Raw genomic sequence first — 17,229 nt, 5'->3', positions numbered from 1 at the left:
TCATGGTTTCTGGGATGTGCTGTTCTTTCCAGAGTATACTTTGAGCCTGAAGCAAAAGCTGAGAGCTCACTTTGTCGTTGGTCTTCAGGATTGTAAAAACCTCAATTAAGTCAGTTAAAAGTCTTCTTTGATGTGTTTTTGGAACTCAGAACTTGATGTTAAATTCAGAGAGCATATAGCAAGTCAGAGGTTTTTGGCACATGCATCTCTTTAGTTAACAAATATTCTGTGTTAATCTCTCAGCAGTAACTTGCTTTCTGGAACAATTGGACCCCACAACTTTTACTTCTTTATATCTTTACAAAGCATTCCTATGAAATCGGTAATGCTGAAAGGTCTGACAATGTACACTGCTCAAAAAAATTAAGGGAACACTTAACATAGGATCTCGATGAACGAAATATATTAAAGATCAAAATCTTTACTGTACATTGTGTAATTTGTTGAGAACAAAATGACGTAACAACGGTCAATGGAAACCAAAATCACCAACCGACTGAGGGCTGGATTCAAACTCCCACCGAAAATCAAAGTAAACAATTGAAATCACAGGCTGTTCCAACTTGTGTGAATTTCATCACGGCAACTCATAATGTGACTCAGTAGTGTGTATGTCCCCCACATGCCTGTATGCTCTTCCGACAACGTCTGGGCAAGCTCCTGATGAGACGCCGGATGATGTCCTGGGGCATCAGTGAGCTCCTGGACAGTCTGTGGTGCTACTTGTCAGATGCACTGATACATAATGTCCCAAAGGTTTTCAATTGGATTCAGGTGTGGGGAATGTGAGTGCCAGTCAATGGCATCAATGCCTTTGTCATCCAGGAACTGCCTACACACTCTGGCCGCATGAGGCCGGGCATTGTCCTGCACCAGGAGGAACCCAGGGCCCACTGCACCAGCGTAAGGTCTGACAATGGGTCTGAGGATTTCATCCCGGTACCTAACAGCAGTCAGGGTACCATTGGCTATCATGTGGAGGTCTGTGCGACCCTCCAAGGATATGCCTCCCCAGACCATCACTGACCCACTGCCAAACCGGTCATGCTGGATGATGTTGCAGGCAGCATAACGTTCACCATGGCATCTCCAGACTCTTTCACGTCTGTCACATGTGCTCAGTGTGAACCTGCTCTCATCTGTGAAGAGAACGGGGCGCCTATGATGGACCTGCCAATTCTGGTGTTCTCTGGCGAATGCCAATCGAGGTGCACGGTGCTGGGCTGTGAGCACAGGTCCCACTAGAGGACATCGGGCCCTCATGCCACCCTCATGGAGTCTGTTTCTGACAGTTTGGGGAGAAACATGCACAACAGTAGCCCGCTGGAGGTCATTTTGTAGGTGCAGTGCTCCTCCTGTTCCTCCTCTCACAAAGGAGCAAATACAGTGAGGGAAAAAAGTATTTGATCCCCTGCTGATTTTGTACGTTTGCCCACTGACAAAGAAATGATCAGTCTATAATTTTAATGGTAGGTGTATTTTGACAGAATAACAAAAAAAAAATCCAGAAAAACGCATTTCAAAAAAGTTATAAATTGATTTGCATGTTAATGAGGGAAATAAGTATTTGACCCCTTCGACTTAGTACTTGGTGGCAAAACCCTTGTTGGCAATCACAGAGGTCAGACGTTTCTTGTAGTTGGCCACCAGGTTTGCACACATCTCAGGAGGGATTTTGTCCCACTCCTCTTTGCAGATCTTCTCCAAGTCATTAAGGTTTCAAGGCTGACGTTTGGCAACTCGAACCTTCAGCTCCCTCCACAGATTTTCTATGGGATTCAGGTCTGGAGACTGGCTAGGCCACTCCAGGGCCTTAATGTGCTTCTTCTTGAGCCACTCCTTTGTTGCCTTGGCTGTGTGTTTTGGGTCATTGTCATGCTGGAATACCCATCCACGACCCATTTTCAATGCCCTGGCTGAGGGAAGGAGGTTCTCACCCATTTGATGGTACATGGCCCCGTCCATCGTCCCTTTGATGCGGTGCAGTTGTCCTGTCCCCTTAGCAGAAAAACACCCCCAAAGCATAATGTTTCCACCTCCATGTTTGATGGTGGGGATGGTGTTCTTGGGGTCATTCCTCCTCCTCCAAACACAGCGAGTTGAGTTGATGCCAAAGAGCTCGATTTTGGTCTCATCTGACCACAACACTTTCACCCAGTTCTCCTCTGAATCATTCAGATGTTCATTGGCAAACTTCAGACGGGCCTGTACATGTGCTTTCTTGAGCAGGGGGACCTTGCGGGCACTGCAGGATTTCAGTCCTTCACGGCATAGTGTGTTACCAATTGTTTTCTTGGTGACTATGGTCCCAGCTGCCTTGAGATCATTAACAAGATCCTCCCGTGTAGTTCTGAGCTGATTCCTCATCGTTCTCATGATCATTGAAACTCCACGAGGTGAGATCTTGCATGGAGCCCCAGACCGAGGGAGACTGACAGTTATTTTGTGTTTCTTCCATTTGTGAATAATCGCACCAACTGTTGTCACCTTCTCACCAAGCTGCTTGGCAATGGTCTTGTAGCCCATTCCAGCCTTGTGTAGGTCTACAATCTTGTCCCTGACATCCTTGGACAGCTCTTTGATCTTGGCCATGGTGGAGAGTTTGGAATCTGATTGATTGATTGCTTCTGTGGACAGGTGTCTTTTATACAGGTAACGAGCTGAGATTAGGAGCACTCCCTTTAAGAGAGTGCTCCTAATCTCAGATCGTTACCTGTATAAAAGACACCTGGGAGCCAGAAGTCTTGCTGATTGATAGGGGATCAAATACTTATTTCCCTCATTAACATGCAAATCAATTTATAACTTTTTTGAAATGCGTTTTTCTGGATTTTTATGTTGTTATTCTGTCTCTCAATAAAAAATATCAGTAAAAATACACCTACCATTAAAATTATAGACTGATCATTTATTTGTCAGTGGGCAAACGTACAAAATCAGTGGGGGATCAAATACTTTTCTCCCTCACTGTACCGGTCCTGCTGCTGGGTTGATGCCCTTCTACCACCCTGTCCAGCTCTCCTCGTGTAACGGCCCATCTCTTGGTATCTCCTCCATGCTCTTGAGACTGTACTGGGAGACACAGCAAACCTTCTTGCGATGGCACGTATGGATGTGCCATCCTGGAGGAGATGGACTACCTGTGCAACCTGAATGGGCTGCAGGTATCGCCTCATGCTACCAGTAGTGACAAGGACACGAGCAAAACACAAAATTAGAGAAGAATCGGTCAGGAACGATAAGGAGAGAGCAATTGTCTGTGGTCACCACCTGCAAAACCATTCCCTTTTTGGGGGTTGTCTTGCTGTTGCCTCTCCACTGTACCTGTTGTCACTTTCATTTGCACCAAAACAGGTCACATTGATTTACAATCACTTAGGCTTCCTAACTGAACAGATTGATATCCCTGAATTGACTTGGTGTTATACTGTGATGATTATGTGTTCCCTTACTTTTTTGGAGCAGTGTATTAAAGGTCTATGTGTGGATGTACCCAGAAGACAAACATAATGCAAAGTTTTAAGACAGTTGCAAAACATATACAACAACAACAATCATAATAGCAACATCTGATGGGACTAATTCATAGCTGTACAGTGAAAATATTAACACCATTGTCAGGCCTGCTCTCTGCACTTCCCCTGTTCAAGACTTGAGGTCATCCTCATCACCTGAATACAATTATCCAATTAACATGCCACATCTCCATGTACACTTGTCCCAATAACCCTCTGCACTCATTGGTTCTACCTCTCCCTACCAGCTCCTCTGTCTCCACTCTGCCCTCTTACCAGAGTCACTTCTAAGCATTCCCATATTGCCTGACCATTAGTGATAGTATTCCTGACCTCTCGATTTCTTCTCACGACCTCCCCTTTGGATCTCTTTGTTCTGCCTGAGTGCCCAATCATTTTATCTCTGGACTGTTCTTGACTACGATTTTTGGATCTCCCCTTTGTACTTTTGCCTTTGCCTTCCTTCTGGTTGAGTATGTACTTGAATCCACCCCTGTTAAGTGTCTGACTCATTACAACCATGTGATGGCTTAATACTAAATGCTAAATTCCCTTATGGTAGTTTATTACAGTAAATTAGCGCTGGGGATTTCTATTCCCCCATGTTTTTAACAAGATTATACCATGCATTTGCTGTGCTTTGTTGTGGTTTCCTACTATTTGTTTACTGGTTTACCAATCCCTAAAATGATTTACTACAATTGCACTGTGACTTCAGGACAATGTACTATGCCTTTGTTTAACCCCAATAAACATTTTCAAGGGCCAGATTCAGTCTGACAATGACGTCTCAAAAAGGTCACCATAAATTGACCCTCTGTCCAGCAACTTCTAAACATCAATAAAAAACGTAACATAAAAAAAATCCATAAGAAAGTATTGACAAAGTAGTGTTGTGGAAGACTGATATTACCAAAATGGAAAGAGCACAGACTGGTTATTGCTGTAATAAAGGTACCAGTGCTGATTAAATATTGCAACACGAGGCATGTTTACAACAAGTTCAGCAAAGCAAATGCAAATTCTTTCCTCATGATTGGGATGTCACCAGCCTCTTAAACAGGGTGCACTGGAAACTTCTAGGTTCAGCCAAGTGGAAAATGTAGTTTAAAAATTTGGAAATCTGATGATGTTGTTATTCACATTGCCAAATACCTAAGAAAGATATGTATCATTACATTTTCAAATGTTTTTGCTTGTCGGTAAAAGGAGGAATTTTGGAAGCCTGTTTTTCACAGTCCATTAAATATTGTTCTTGAATAGAATCCCATTGTTAAAGGAAGTTTGACATTTAGTCAATACAAAGTGAGTTGTCAGAAATATATTGCTATTTCTTTTCCCCCCAATGTAATTCTTGACTTGTAATGTGTTATTGATGTAGTCATGTGGTATGAATCTGCCTGAGCCAAAAAAAGGGAAAGAAAAAGACAGACAAAACTGGCACAGATGTTGGAAATGTCCACAAGGTTGAAAAGTTTAGTAGGCTACGGTGAATCATATTATCCTTGTTAACGCAACAAAAATTGCATTTTCTCTCAATGCAGTTTTGCGTCAGACTGACAACACAATTATATCTTTCTGTAAATCCTGGAATGACACGTGTACAGTGATTGAATCAAATGCTGGAGCATTATTAAAGTCAGACAAATGAAGACATTTTCTACTTCAACCAGATGCAGTATAGGCTGGGGTGGTACTTGTCCAAATCCTTTAACAAGTCCAATAATGTTGTGTTCCTTTTAATGGTCTTTTTAATGCAGAGGGTATATTCTCCTCATGGTATGATTCAAGTCCTTATTAAAACCAAACCTGATGTCTTGACATAATCCAGCTGAATCCCAACAGCATCCCAAACAACAACTACACACAAAAGTAATTGACGTAAGTGATAGAAAGGTGATATAAAATCAATAGCTAAGTTAATATGATACTTGTTTTATCTTTGTTTGTTTTTTGGGGGCGTTGGTCTCTGCTTGCTTTAATTGACATAATATGGCTTTATATAATTTACTTTTATTAATAGGTTCCACGTGTGGATTTCATTCACAGCGCTGTTATGCTTATGGAAAGTTAAGATGTACCTGTCAATAAGATAAAAAGGGATTCAAATTTGTGAATTTTATTGTGGTGAAATTATTTTTAAACAGGCAGTCAAATGTAATGCATAGTCACATTGACCACTAGGGGTTAATGCAGTTGTGTGCTACAATTACATTGATGCTTACAGCATGACCAAAAAATCATGTGTAAGTGCTGACCTCTATTGGAATAAAAACAAATAGCAGTCAATTTAGCCAAAACATTTAATCAAGATTTCCCTACATAAAATGAAACTATTTGTTTTTTAAAGATATTAAATTGTGAAAGTGTGCTATATTTAATAAATACATCCTCTTCTTCTTTACCTGAATTAACAATCCCAGAAATTTTCCATATGCACAAAAATACTTCTCTCACATTTTGTGCACCCTGTGCTGGGGACAATGAAAGGCCAATCTAAAGTGTGCAGTGTTGTCATACTCAAGGTTTGAGGGAGCATGAAATTGGCATGCTGACTGCAGGAATGTCCACCAGAGTTCATTTCTCTACCATATCTCGAGAATTTGGCAGTACCATATAGCATGTGTGACCACGCTAGTCCAAGATCTCCACATACAGCTTCTTCACCTGCAGGATCATCTGAGACCAGCCACCTGGACAGCTGACAAAACTGTGGGTTTGCACAACCCTAGAATTTCTGTACAAACTGTCTGAAACCGTCTCAGGGAAGCTCATCCACTTGCTTGTCATCCTCACCAGGGTCTAGACCTGACTGTAGCCCTGGTGGACAAAACTTGAGATTTGAAATCCATAGATTCCCTAATTTATTTCAATTGACTGGTTTTCTTATATGAACTGTTACTCAATAAAATCTTTGAAACTGTTGCATGTTCAGTTTATTGTTCTGTTCAGTATATATATATATATATATATATATATATATATATATATATATATATATATATATACACGGATCAGCCATAACATTATGAGCACTGACAGGTGAAGTGAATAACACTGATAATCTCGTTATCATGGCACCTGTCAGTGGGTGGGATATATTAGGCAGCAAGTGAACATTTTGTCCTCAAAGTTGATGTGTTAGAAGCAGGAAAAATGGGCAAGCGTAAGGATCAGAGCGACTTTGACAAGGGCCAAATTGTGATGGCTAGACAACTGGGTCAGAGCATCTCCAAAACTGCAGCTCTTGTGGGGTGTTCCCGGTCTGCAGTGGTCAGTACCTATCAAAAGTGGTCCAAGGGAGGAAAAGCGGTGAACCGGCGACAGGGTCATGGGTGGCCAAGGCTCATTGATGCACGTGGGGAGCGAAGGCTGGCCCGTGTGGTCCGATCCAACAGACGAGCTACTGTAGCTCAGATTGTTGAAAAAGTTAATGCTGGTTCTGATAGAAAGGTGTCAGAACACACAGTGCATCGAACACATTATGTGCCCAATGATGCAATAGTAAATGCAAAAAGGTCAGTACTGAATGTAAAATGTAAAAAGAGCAATCAACAGACAGTAGTGTTATAGTTATTTGGGTTGGAAGTAGAATTCAATCAGGACAACTAATAACTAATAACGTGAAATTGACAATGTGATTTTATTTTATTTAGACTTTTTACTTTGGTCTCACATTCAAGGAGTAATTTGTTTGCAGGTCTTTGGGTAACATTTGCATACCTGACTAGCATCAAGCAGAGGGTAGGGGGCAGCACAGCTGGCTGTCCCCCCTTGTGAGGAGGGCTAGGATGCAGGTGGAGGCTGGGGATGTGGTTTAAATATGCTGGCCTTGCCATTTATTGAGTGTTATTCTGTGGTAGCCAATGGGCTTGTTCATTTTGTGGTTGAACATGTGAGTTTCCTGCCTGAACGATCGCTTTGCTTAATTTCACAGAGAGTTCTCAATTCCTGCCAGGAGATGGTGGCAAAGGCCATTCATTGAGGAACATATCTCATATTTCAGAAGCTGCATTATTTTCTCTCTCCCTCTCTGCAATCACACCGATAGACACTGTTCCACTTCCCATAGTGACTACATGACTGCATGACTGTAATGCGCATATTTTTGAACAATCTCACAAAATCTGGCATTATTTGAGAGCAAATATGTTTGTGGGTTTTGATGGCTAAATCAATGTTCTCTTCTCTTCACTCTATGGGCACCGATGGAAATAACATTCACAGTGTAATATTTGATTATTTTTATTCCAGTAGGTTACTATTTTCTCTAAGGTGGCTCATTATTGTTTTTAATTTGAACAGATGTGCATAGGGATGCACTAAGAAATCTTGACTGAACTGGTAATGAAGGACAGATGGAAAGTGTATTGTATAACTGAACATGCTCTGAGAATGTGCAATCTTAACCAGTGTCCTTGAAAAATCTCCATGCTGCCTCATATAAACTAATTTCAATCTGTTCCCTCAATAAACCAGGATTAAATTATGCCGCTGAGGACTGAACCATGTTCAGTCTTAATTGTCCCTCACTGCCTTTATTATCAGACCCGTACTGTAAAATGAGAGCATTTTGAAATGAACAGAGATAGCCTCAGATGACCTAAGATTGATTAGCCTCAGAGCCTCAGTGATTCTACTGTTTCTTAAATGTGAATCCCTTAATCACCTGAAAACATGGCTTTCACTGACCATTGTACCATTGTGCACAAATTTTACAATGACTCTATTAAGTCAGCCTATGCAAGGAGGGTATGAATAACAGGAGTTTAAACAGTGACATAAAACATTAATAACATGTAATTATGTGCTTTATATATTCTATATACCTGGACTATACAACCTTTTTAGAGGAAGCAAGTATGGGAAAAATATGCCTTCTCATAATAAGTTTTATGAAGTATTTTTTAAATATATGTGAAATGATACATTATTATTATTATTATTATTATTATTATTATTATTATTATTATTATTATTATTATTATTATTTTGATAAGAGGCCAGCATTAGCTGGATAAAAATATGAATGTTTCCTCAATGGATTTTATTAAGCCAGCAATACATTCCAGGACTTATTAACACTCATTAAAGGCTAGTGTTCTTTTTCATGCACAATTTAACACATGTAGCGCAAATGCTTTTAAAATGTCAAATGTAATTTTAAGCAGATAAAAAATAGAAGCATTATGATGTTTTCTGTATATTCATAGAATTGAAGAAAATACTAATATGGGGAAAAGACAGTGATGTGGGATTCTGAAAAATATAGCATTATATTCTCCACATGTTGCATCAGCTGTTTAAGTTGTGTTCCTGCAATTGCTCATGTAATTGTTCAGCAGATTTCTCCTTAAAGGGGTACTGCTAGCTTTAACTTTACCAGTCTCAGCAAGCTGTGAAAGGTATGCTGTTTAAAATGCTGAAACCATCCCTTAAATTGCTACCACTGTTTAATTTGCTCACTGGACCTGTGGTGCTGATGTGACTATTGTCTACTATAGGACCATTGCAATAAACACCCGTGTTGCATGGCAGACCATTTTGTTACAGTCTACACAAATAGGTTATGGCTGGAGGCAATTTAATATTTGCATGGGCAAACCAGTATTTATATTAAAATAATTAAATTCAGTACTCACTATAGTGACATTAAACAGCGCTTTATTATCTTTCTTTACATTATACACAATACAGTTTGATGCATCAAACCCCTTAATGGATGATCCATCATGTTGCCATGAATTTCAAGGCAGATGAAAATTCCTATGATTGAGCATTTATAGTAATATGAAAAATAAGAGGAAAATGAATTACACAGAGGAAAAGGCAGCCTTGTCTCTAATACTGTATATTTTAACTGGAAGTGTCTTCTTGGCTCAGTGATTTCCAAACAGTCCTTGTCTTCCCTGGTTATTATTCTGTTGGCTCAGCCTTTATCCTAAATAACCTCTAGATGTTCAGGATTTAATCTCTTGCCATTACATTATGATTTTCAATACAGTATATGACCAATAGATAAAGGAATTTCATTGCACTATAATACTATATGACATATTTTGGTAAATTTAACATTATTAGCATTTTGTGAAATGTCCTATAGATGTTGATGTAAATACAAATGTAGATATATTTTCATATGTTGATTATACATAGTGTATTACCATTAACTGATCTTAAGTACAAATCTCAGAGTTATATACAAGTAAATACAGTTTAACTTCCAAAGTCTTTTGTTGCACTGCATTTTACCAATCTCTGTGATTTTATATCGTTCAATTAGCATCTTTTTACAGCTACTTTCAGAAAACTTGTATAATATTTTGCTCTAAAGAAAAAAGCTTTGAAAATCACCATTTGTTGAATTTACTTTGCAGGTAAAATTAATGACAAAGAGTAAAAATAATTTCCCCATAATTTAAAGTCTGTAAATTGCAGTATGTTTAGAAACTGTGTAACTTAGTAGTTCTATTAATACATTAGGCACAGTGGAATCTACCACCATTTGTCTTTAACTTTGATATCTGGTGCTGTTCTTCATTAGTATCACACCAGAAAATGCTGTTCTGCACAGAGAGGTCTAGGCCACAGCACAATACTTATGCTTTATTGTGTTGGCAGCCTTCCTAGTTTCTTATACAATCCATCATCAAATACTGCGATTTTTTTAACCTGTCATATATTTACAGTGTTAACCATCAAATACATAAACTCCTGTAAGTTCAACAAAAGCCATTAAGGGGTTTGACTGCAAAATGCACATCACTTAAGTCAAGAATCAAGAAGATTCAAAATAAATAAAAGATAAAAAGAGACTATTAGGCCTATAATTATGGTGATCAGTGCATTGTTATCAAATGCCATTTTTTCATGTAATGCCTCTCATGAGAGTTGTTGAATGACCACATAGTGCCTTTTCTCTGATTACTCTTATTAACAGAATGATTGCAGGGGTTAGATCTTTACTACATGTTCATTAGTGCTACCCAAGTAAGAAAATGTAAAACTCTGGAAGAACACGTTAGGAAATTAACGTTTTGGTAGACTGTAGTACAGTATGCATCCAATTGTACCCTTTGGAAGAAATGTCTATTGCCAAAAGACAGAAGGAAAGGGACTTCACATTGATCGCTAGTGCAGTGACATCATATCACTTAGTTATTATCCATTGCAGATTGTTGTATGACAACTGCAGAGAAATGGCTTTTACTTTAATCTCACAATTTTATCACTAGGTTCACTTTGGCGCATTTCAAAGCCTTACAGGTCTGAATCATCTCGGCCTGGGAAATAGTCAGGGCATCTCTTAGAGGCTATCTTTCAGACCACTTCAGACCATAACAACACTTCAGTTTGTTGTCTCAGTTCATGCTCATCAAGTAACACTGGCAGAATTTGATGTAAAATACTGATTGAAGTGGTACTTCGGATTGCTCTACAAAACCCAGATTAAATTAAAAACCGCCAATCACAATCTACAATTCCCAGTATTTGATGGCAGGTTACAATTAGCTGGAAGCTAGAAAAGCTACTGGCAAACATACAGCTGCCATCAGCTAATGGGATTTATAATTTGTGACTGAATTTGTGACTATAGACCTACATTTCTAAAACACTTAATTTTAAACATTCACAATATAGCCAACACTTTCACTATTTCTCCTAAAACTAGAAACACAGAGAGACTAATGGTACAGCTTAATTCAGAACTGTCTAAGGAATGTCACAGACAAGTATGTCTTCACTACAATTGTCATTGTTTTTTAAATCCCAGAAAAGTACTAAAACCAGGGTTACACCACTCTGGCTCTTTCAATTTATTACATCTGTGATTTATGGTTTCTGTTTGCCATAATGATCTAATCAAATCCCATTGGATGATGAAGGAGCTGGATATAAAGGCATACAAAGCAGTAGATGAGTAGATGAACCAATACTTTGCTTCAGCTAAATAAAGTATAGTAAAGGACTTCAGTTTTGACAGTTTTCTTTGTACATATCAGTCCAGTTTCATAATAGTTAGGAGTATTAAAGTCAGATGTGGCATTATTTTATTATCATGGTTAAACAATGCAATTGTATCTCAAGTCTTAGATAGCCTTGCAAATTGACAATGGTGTGAAAATCTTGTGTGAAAGTCTTGTGTTTTGTAAAGGTGCGTTTGTGTCTGTGGAATTCTAAATTATTTACATGTTTTAGAAGTATGTTATGGGGACAGCAGATCAAGATGGAGAGTTCAGATTGAAGTGTAGTGTTTTCCATAGTTGGTCAATTTAATTTTCTCTGGCAGGATGATTTTCACTGAGTGGTCTTCTCCGTTGTTGGTTTTTAAGAAAAGATTCCTCTGCTTTCGCACAAGCTGGCTGTATTTTGCATTCGCCAGCCACATTTCACATTTGTTGAAGAAAACAATGCCAGTTGTGCCTAGGACAACCAAACAGGTCAGTAAGCCAAGCACAATGAAACAAATGACTTGACTTTTGTTGATGAGGGTATTGGAGCTGTGGACACTTTCCTTCATCGTGATCTTCAGGACCTCTCGATCTTGATGATGCATCATCTTGTGGAACACGTGAGATGGCAAGCTGTAGTGCTGAGAGTGGCTGGTTTCTTGGTCTGAGGGTCTGGGGTTTCTGATCTTGTGGGAGCTGCATGTTTTCCCTGTAAAGCCTGGTTTGCAGTAGCACTGAAATTCTCCGTCTCTGTGCTTGAGGCAGGTTCCTCCGTTTTCACAAGGATTACTGACACAAGGCACCAGAGTGTCGTTGCAGTTTTTGCCAGAGAACCTCCCGGGACAAAGACAACTGTAGTTGGGTCCATGATCCACACAGGTCCCCCCATTCACACATGGGTTAGGTTCACAGTCATCTAAATCAATTTCACAGAAATCGCCATTGAAACCAGGGGGGCACACACAGGAAGAGCGGGTTGCAGCCCCATTGTCATCCTCGCACGTTCCGCCATTTTGGCACGGAGACCTAGATGACAGATGAGAAAACATTGGTCATGCTGTAAGCTAATAGTTAGCAAATGTTATGATTAATACTTAGTTGTTGTGACTATTTTTGTATTGACTTTGTCTTAGCCATTCACCAAAATGTATAACTTATTGAACACTCAGGGGAACTAAATGGCACTTGATGTTTTAGCTGTTTTAGTTTAGATTTTGTGCATGAAGTTTGTCTATTCATTGGGTGTCTAGTTTACCAAAGACTGACTTGTCTATTCATATTGATGTTAACTGTCACTACAAGTCAAGTCACTACAAAATAAATCCTGTGCACAATGATCCAATCCAATGATGATTGTACATGAGCAGATTATTAAAGATTTATTTTTGAAAGACAACCAAGATTCCCTTAGCTATGACAGATTTTTTAATGTGTATTTACAATTATTAAAGTATGTTGAACAAAGATTTCAAAGCTTCTGTTATCCAAATGTTCTCAATTGTTTTAATCATTCAGAAATATGGATAGTAGATCATGGATTGCGTTAGTTCTATCATCCTATCTGTACTGTATGCAAAATACATGATTTGCTTTGAGATGCAGTAGGATTTGTTTGCCAGAATCCATTTAGTCTCTCCAACTGGGGCATGCTTTGCACCTCAGGATGAGATGGAGATGGAGATGGAGAGGAGGCGATGACGCTTACCCATTGGTGAAGCAGGGTCCCGTTTTGAGGTGACAGTTTTCCCCCGTGTAGCCCTGCGCACACACGCAGATGTATCCTCCGTCGCCGGTTTCGATACAGGTGGAGTTATTGGAGCAGGGCTGTGCAGTACACGCGTGGATATCTTCCTCAAACATGGGGAGGAAAAGTGAATTACTCTTCTTGTTACTTAGAGTAATGATATCTATATAATTACGAATTATTTAATTACATATGTTATGTATCGTATTATTTATATTGTACTAGTACGTAATTGTTTTATACACATATTTATCCGTTGTCTTTTTTTATTCGGAATTTGCATAAGTATGCATTGATTATTATATTAATAATTGATTATTATATTTACTCTAACTGATCGATTGATTGATTGATTTGACTGTGCCCGTTATGGAAAGCTCATAAAACGAGCAGAATTTACCTATGTCACAATGGCTCCCCACCCATCCTTCGTCGCAGATGCACTGCCAAGCTGTCTGGCACGTCCCGTGTAAACAGCCGGGATAGGAAACACACTCGCTACAGGTCAGACCCTGCCAACCAGGTTTGCATCTGAAAACAACCACCCATATTAATAGCACCTTCAGAATAGTGCATTTATAATCTCACTTTACACTGTTACAGAACGACCAGAGCTATCTGTCCCGTTTGCATGTCAGTCTGTCTACATACCTTTCTCAAAAAAGCATCTAACGTATACGTAACAGACAGATAGCGCATATTTATACATTTGATTATTTTAATATAATAGTATTCACACCTTTATGGGGACATTAATTTAATTATTCTTCTCAATCCTTCTTAAAATTCGAAAAAAAATTACAAAAACAAATTGACTATAATTTTGATGGCAAACCACCATTGCTGCTCTGGCTAGTAGGAACATTGCAAAGAAGAGAATAATGCTCCTTACTGCATTCCTCAACTGACTAGAAGTTACATTTTAGATTTACACACTCTGTCTGAAGGTTGCCTGTGGATTATCAGACCCCACATGGCTTTAGCACCTCCAAGAATGTGGGAAGGAATTCCATCAGCTATATTATACAAAATAAAATAAAACCAAAATTTTAGAAAATACAAATATACGTGAAAATAGTGTTTTAGACAATTGCACGTTTTCTATTTTTCTTTTTGATTGTTTGTTAATTAGTTTTTTTTGTTTTTTACAAGCTTATTTCAGGAATGGTATAATTCGGTAAAATATCCCCGTACCTGCACTCCCCAGGTTTCTCACAAAATCCGTTTTCTGCGTTGCATCCAGCACTGCATTCGGTACCTGGAAAGATATTTTAAACGGTTTATTGATTCATTCATTGGAAAATGTAAGTACAAGTAAACAAGATAACCCTTGAAGATTAAGTGATACATAGTAACGATAATACATTTATAAAACATTCGCCCCACATCATTACAGAGAAAGATGCTTGGCTTATAGTACAAATCATTATCATGGCCAATAAATACAATTAGCCCTCCTTATTCCAAAACTGGTTAAAACGACTTACCATCGCTAGTCCCGATAATGAGAAAGAACAAAACGCAGGCTGCAGTCAGCGAGTGGAGACCACAACCATCCATCCCGAGCCTCTGCTCTCGACTCAGATGCGCATTATCCTTGCGAGACAAGCAATAGTCAGGTTAGTCAAGTGGAGACTAATTCAAGAGACTGATTGCCTGGCGGAACTGTTGCTCTTTCTGAGCCCCCAGGGTGAGATTTGCAAAACATGTTTCGGCAGGACGGCGTCCCGGACAGCCTGCGCTTCAGTTTCACTACAGGTCAGTCCCAGAAAGTTAACATCTGTGAAGCACGTTTCCATATATTGGATGATAATAACTTTCAAATTTGGAAGGACATTTTCAATATATCTGAGCATGAATCTACCCATCTATCTGTCTCTCTGTCTATCTATCTGTCTAAAGCCTAATCAAAATGTTACACATGTACAGTATTTATCCATCACCTTCTCCACCTGCACAGATTCAATTAAGTATAGCAACTTACAGTTTTCCCCAATTACATTATCTCACGTTACCTGTCCGACCCCTTGCTTCCCTCTTCTTTCGGTGTGGAATTTGTATTTTCTCTCGGAATCAATATCAGTGTCATGCCATGGTCATGAAGTCATGTTTGGTCATTTTTCAGGTAAACACAGACCGCCTAGTGCACGCATTAGTTCCTTTAAGTTTGTATTTTTCTGAATACATCTGCACTCCGGCTCTGCAGACGGGCTGTTTCACGCCTCTCCTACCAAACTGATTTAGAAAAGGAGCTGTCCAGCATTTCAAGCTCCTGAACGCATGCGCAGCAGGGCCGCGCCGAGAGTAAAGCAGGGTTCATTAGAGCACCTCGCCGCGCCACCGGCAAAATAAAACTATGGTTGGGAGCTGCTTTCAGAAAACGACGGGCTTCAAATTGACATCAAATGGCATATTGGTGATGTAACAACGTTTATTCTGAAAAATCGCGCTTTATGGAGTGGAAACCTATATGCATTCGCAAATTATTCTTTTCATTTATATGTTTATGTCGATATGGAAGAATAACATCACCCTGAAAATCTAACCAAGCTGTTTGTTTGTGGTCCATTAACCCATAGAGACACATATACAGGGACAGTGTTCCCTATTAAAAATGAAAAAATGTGGTTAAAAGTACTCAGCTCACGGTTACAGTAAATGAAATCAATAATTTGATTGTTATTTAGCTTATACCTTTTATCTATATTTGGTATTTGGTTGTGTGTTTTTATTTAAATACTGCAAAGCCCCTACATGGATGTTAAATGTAATAGAAATACTTTCCGGTTGATCCCAATGTGGCGCAGTACATAAGTCATGTAATGTAAAGTATTGTGAAGTTATTTTTAGTTTGATCCTATGTATTGTTGAGCAATACAGAAATAGTATATTAAAACGCTCCATTCTGAACAGCATTTTATTTTTGTTGAAAAAGTGACATCATCTTTGACATAGCCAAGGCTTGGAGTATGTCTTTGGTGTTGTCAAAGATGTCAGAATTCATTTTCTTTCAGACAGGAGCGTAACTGCATTTAATCTCCGCTGTCTGCTTTGGATGACTAATGGTCCTACCTAATAATTTGTGATTCCGATCTAATCTGTGACGCTAGTAGTCTTGTTTACCTGAAAAAGCAGCAAATACAAATAAATATATATATCAACCTAAACACTTTTCCCACTATTATACTTTATAAGACACAAAATCCTGACATTTTCCATTTTCATTCCATTTTACACAGAAAGTAACATTGTTAACATGTATGATTGTTAACATGCAGTGTTGAAGTAATATATTGTAATTGAAAATGTCTATGTTCTTTAAGTTTGATCCCTTTGTGATAGTCACTGCTGTTATTATTATTATTATTTTAAGTTTTACAGGAAGGCACCCAAAGACTACATTTACAAGAGAAGAGTTGTAGGGGGGGAAATTTGCATATACAAGAATGTTTCTATGGTAACACATAACTGAGAAAAATAACACTATAGTGTAACCCCCCCAACCCCTATCTCTCCACAAGATATTCACAAGAAAATAAAAGAATCTCGCACTTAGAACATGAACCTATTTTATTCAGTTGCATTTGAAGAGCATCAATATTAATCCCGTTGTATTTATTATGAGGTGTTTGTTCTTTGGGATAAGCATAAATTACTGGAGTGAAAAGAAAGGATTGTCTCTGAAGTTTGCCTGATGCATCACGTTCCCTTTAATCAAATTTTAACAAATAGTGTGCAGGAAACACTGCTTAATTCACTGCCATCTCATGCTCATTTCCATCGTCTAATATCTCCCGAGGCTCTTTAGCTGGAAACTATTCTATCATCACCAAGAACCAGCGTGCCCACGATCAAAAAACGCCTTTCAAAAGATGCTGAAGGTGAAAAAAAGTGCAGAATTCATCCCTTTCTCACAACAAACAAATGTTTAATGAATGACAGATAAAAAGGAAAACCCGGGTCCTTTCAGAACTGAGTGAAGAACAGTTATTAATACTTAGCAGTTTGTCCCCCTTGG

At 38.8% G+C, this 17,229-nt stretch overlaps 1 protein-coding gene across 1 annotated transcript; it reads right to left on the bottom strand.

Annotated features, from left to right (window-relative positions):
- Window positions 1–9,162: 9,162 nt before the first annotated feature.
- On the bottom strand, window positions 9,163–15,434 carry dlk1 (delta like non-canonical Notch ligand 1). Its single transcript, XM_066694616.1, has 6 exons — window positions 15,227–15,434; window positions 14,699–14,807; window positions 14,406–14,469; window positions 13,612–13,742; window positions 13,173–13,314; window positions 9,163–12,493 (listed from the first exon to the last, which is right to left on the bottom strand). The coding sequence occupies exons 2-6, from the start codon at window positions 14,769–14,771 to the stop codon at window positions 11,752–11,754; spliced, it is 1,152 nt and encodes a 383-aa protein (XP_066550713.1). The 5' UTR covers window positions 14,772–14,807; window positions 15,227–15,434; the 3' UTR covers window positions 9,163–11,751.
- Between the last annotated feature and the right edge of the window lie 1,795 nt (window positions 15,435–17,229).

This window comes from Amia ocellicauda, chromosome 21, assembly GCF_036373705.1.
Source record: "Amia ocellicauda isolate fAmiCal2 chromosome 21, fAmiCal2.hap1, whole genome shotgun sequence".
Lineage (NCBI taxonomy): Eukaryota > Metazoa > Chordata > Actinopteri > Amiiformes > Amiidae > Amia > Amia ocellicauda.
The sequence above is the reverse complement of the archived record's forward strand: the minus strand, read 5'-3'. Positions and strand labels throughout refer to the sequence as shown.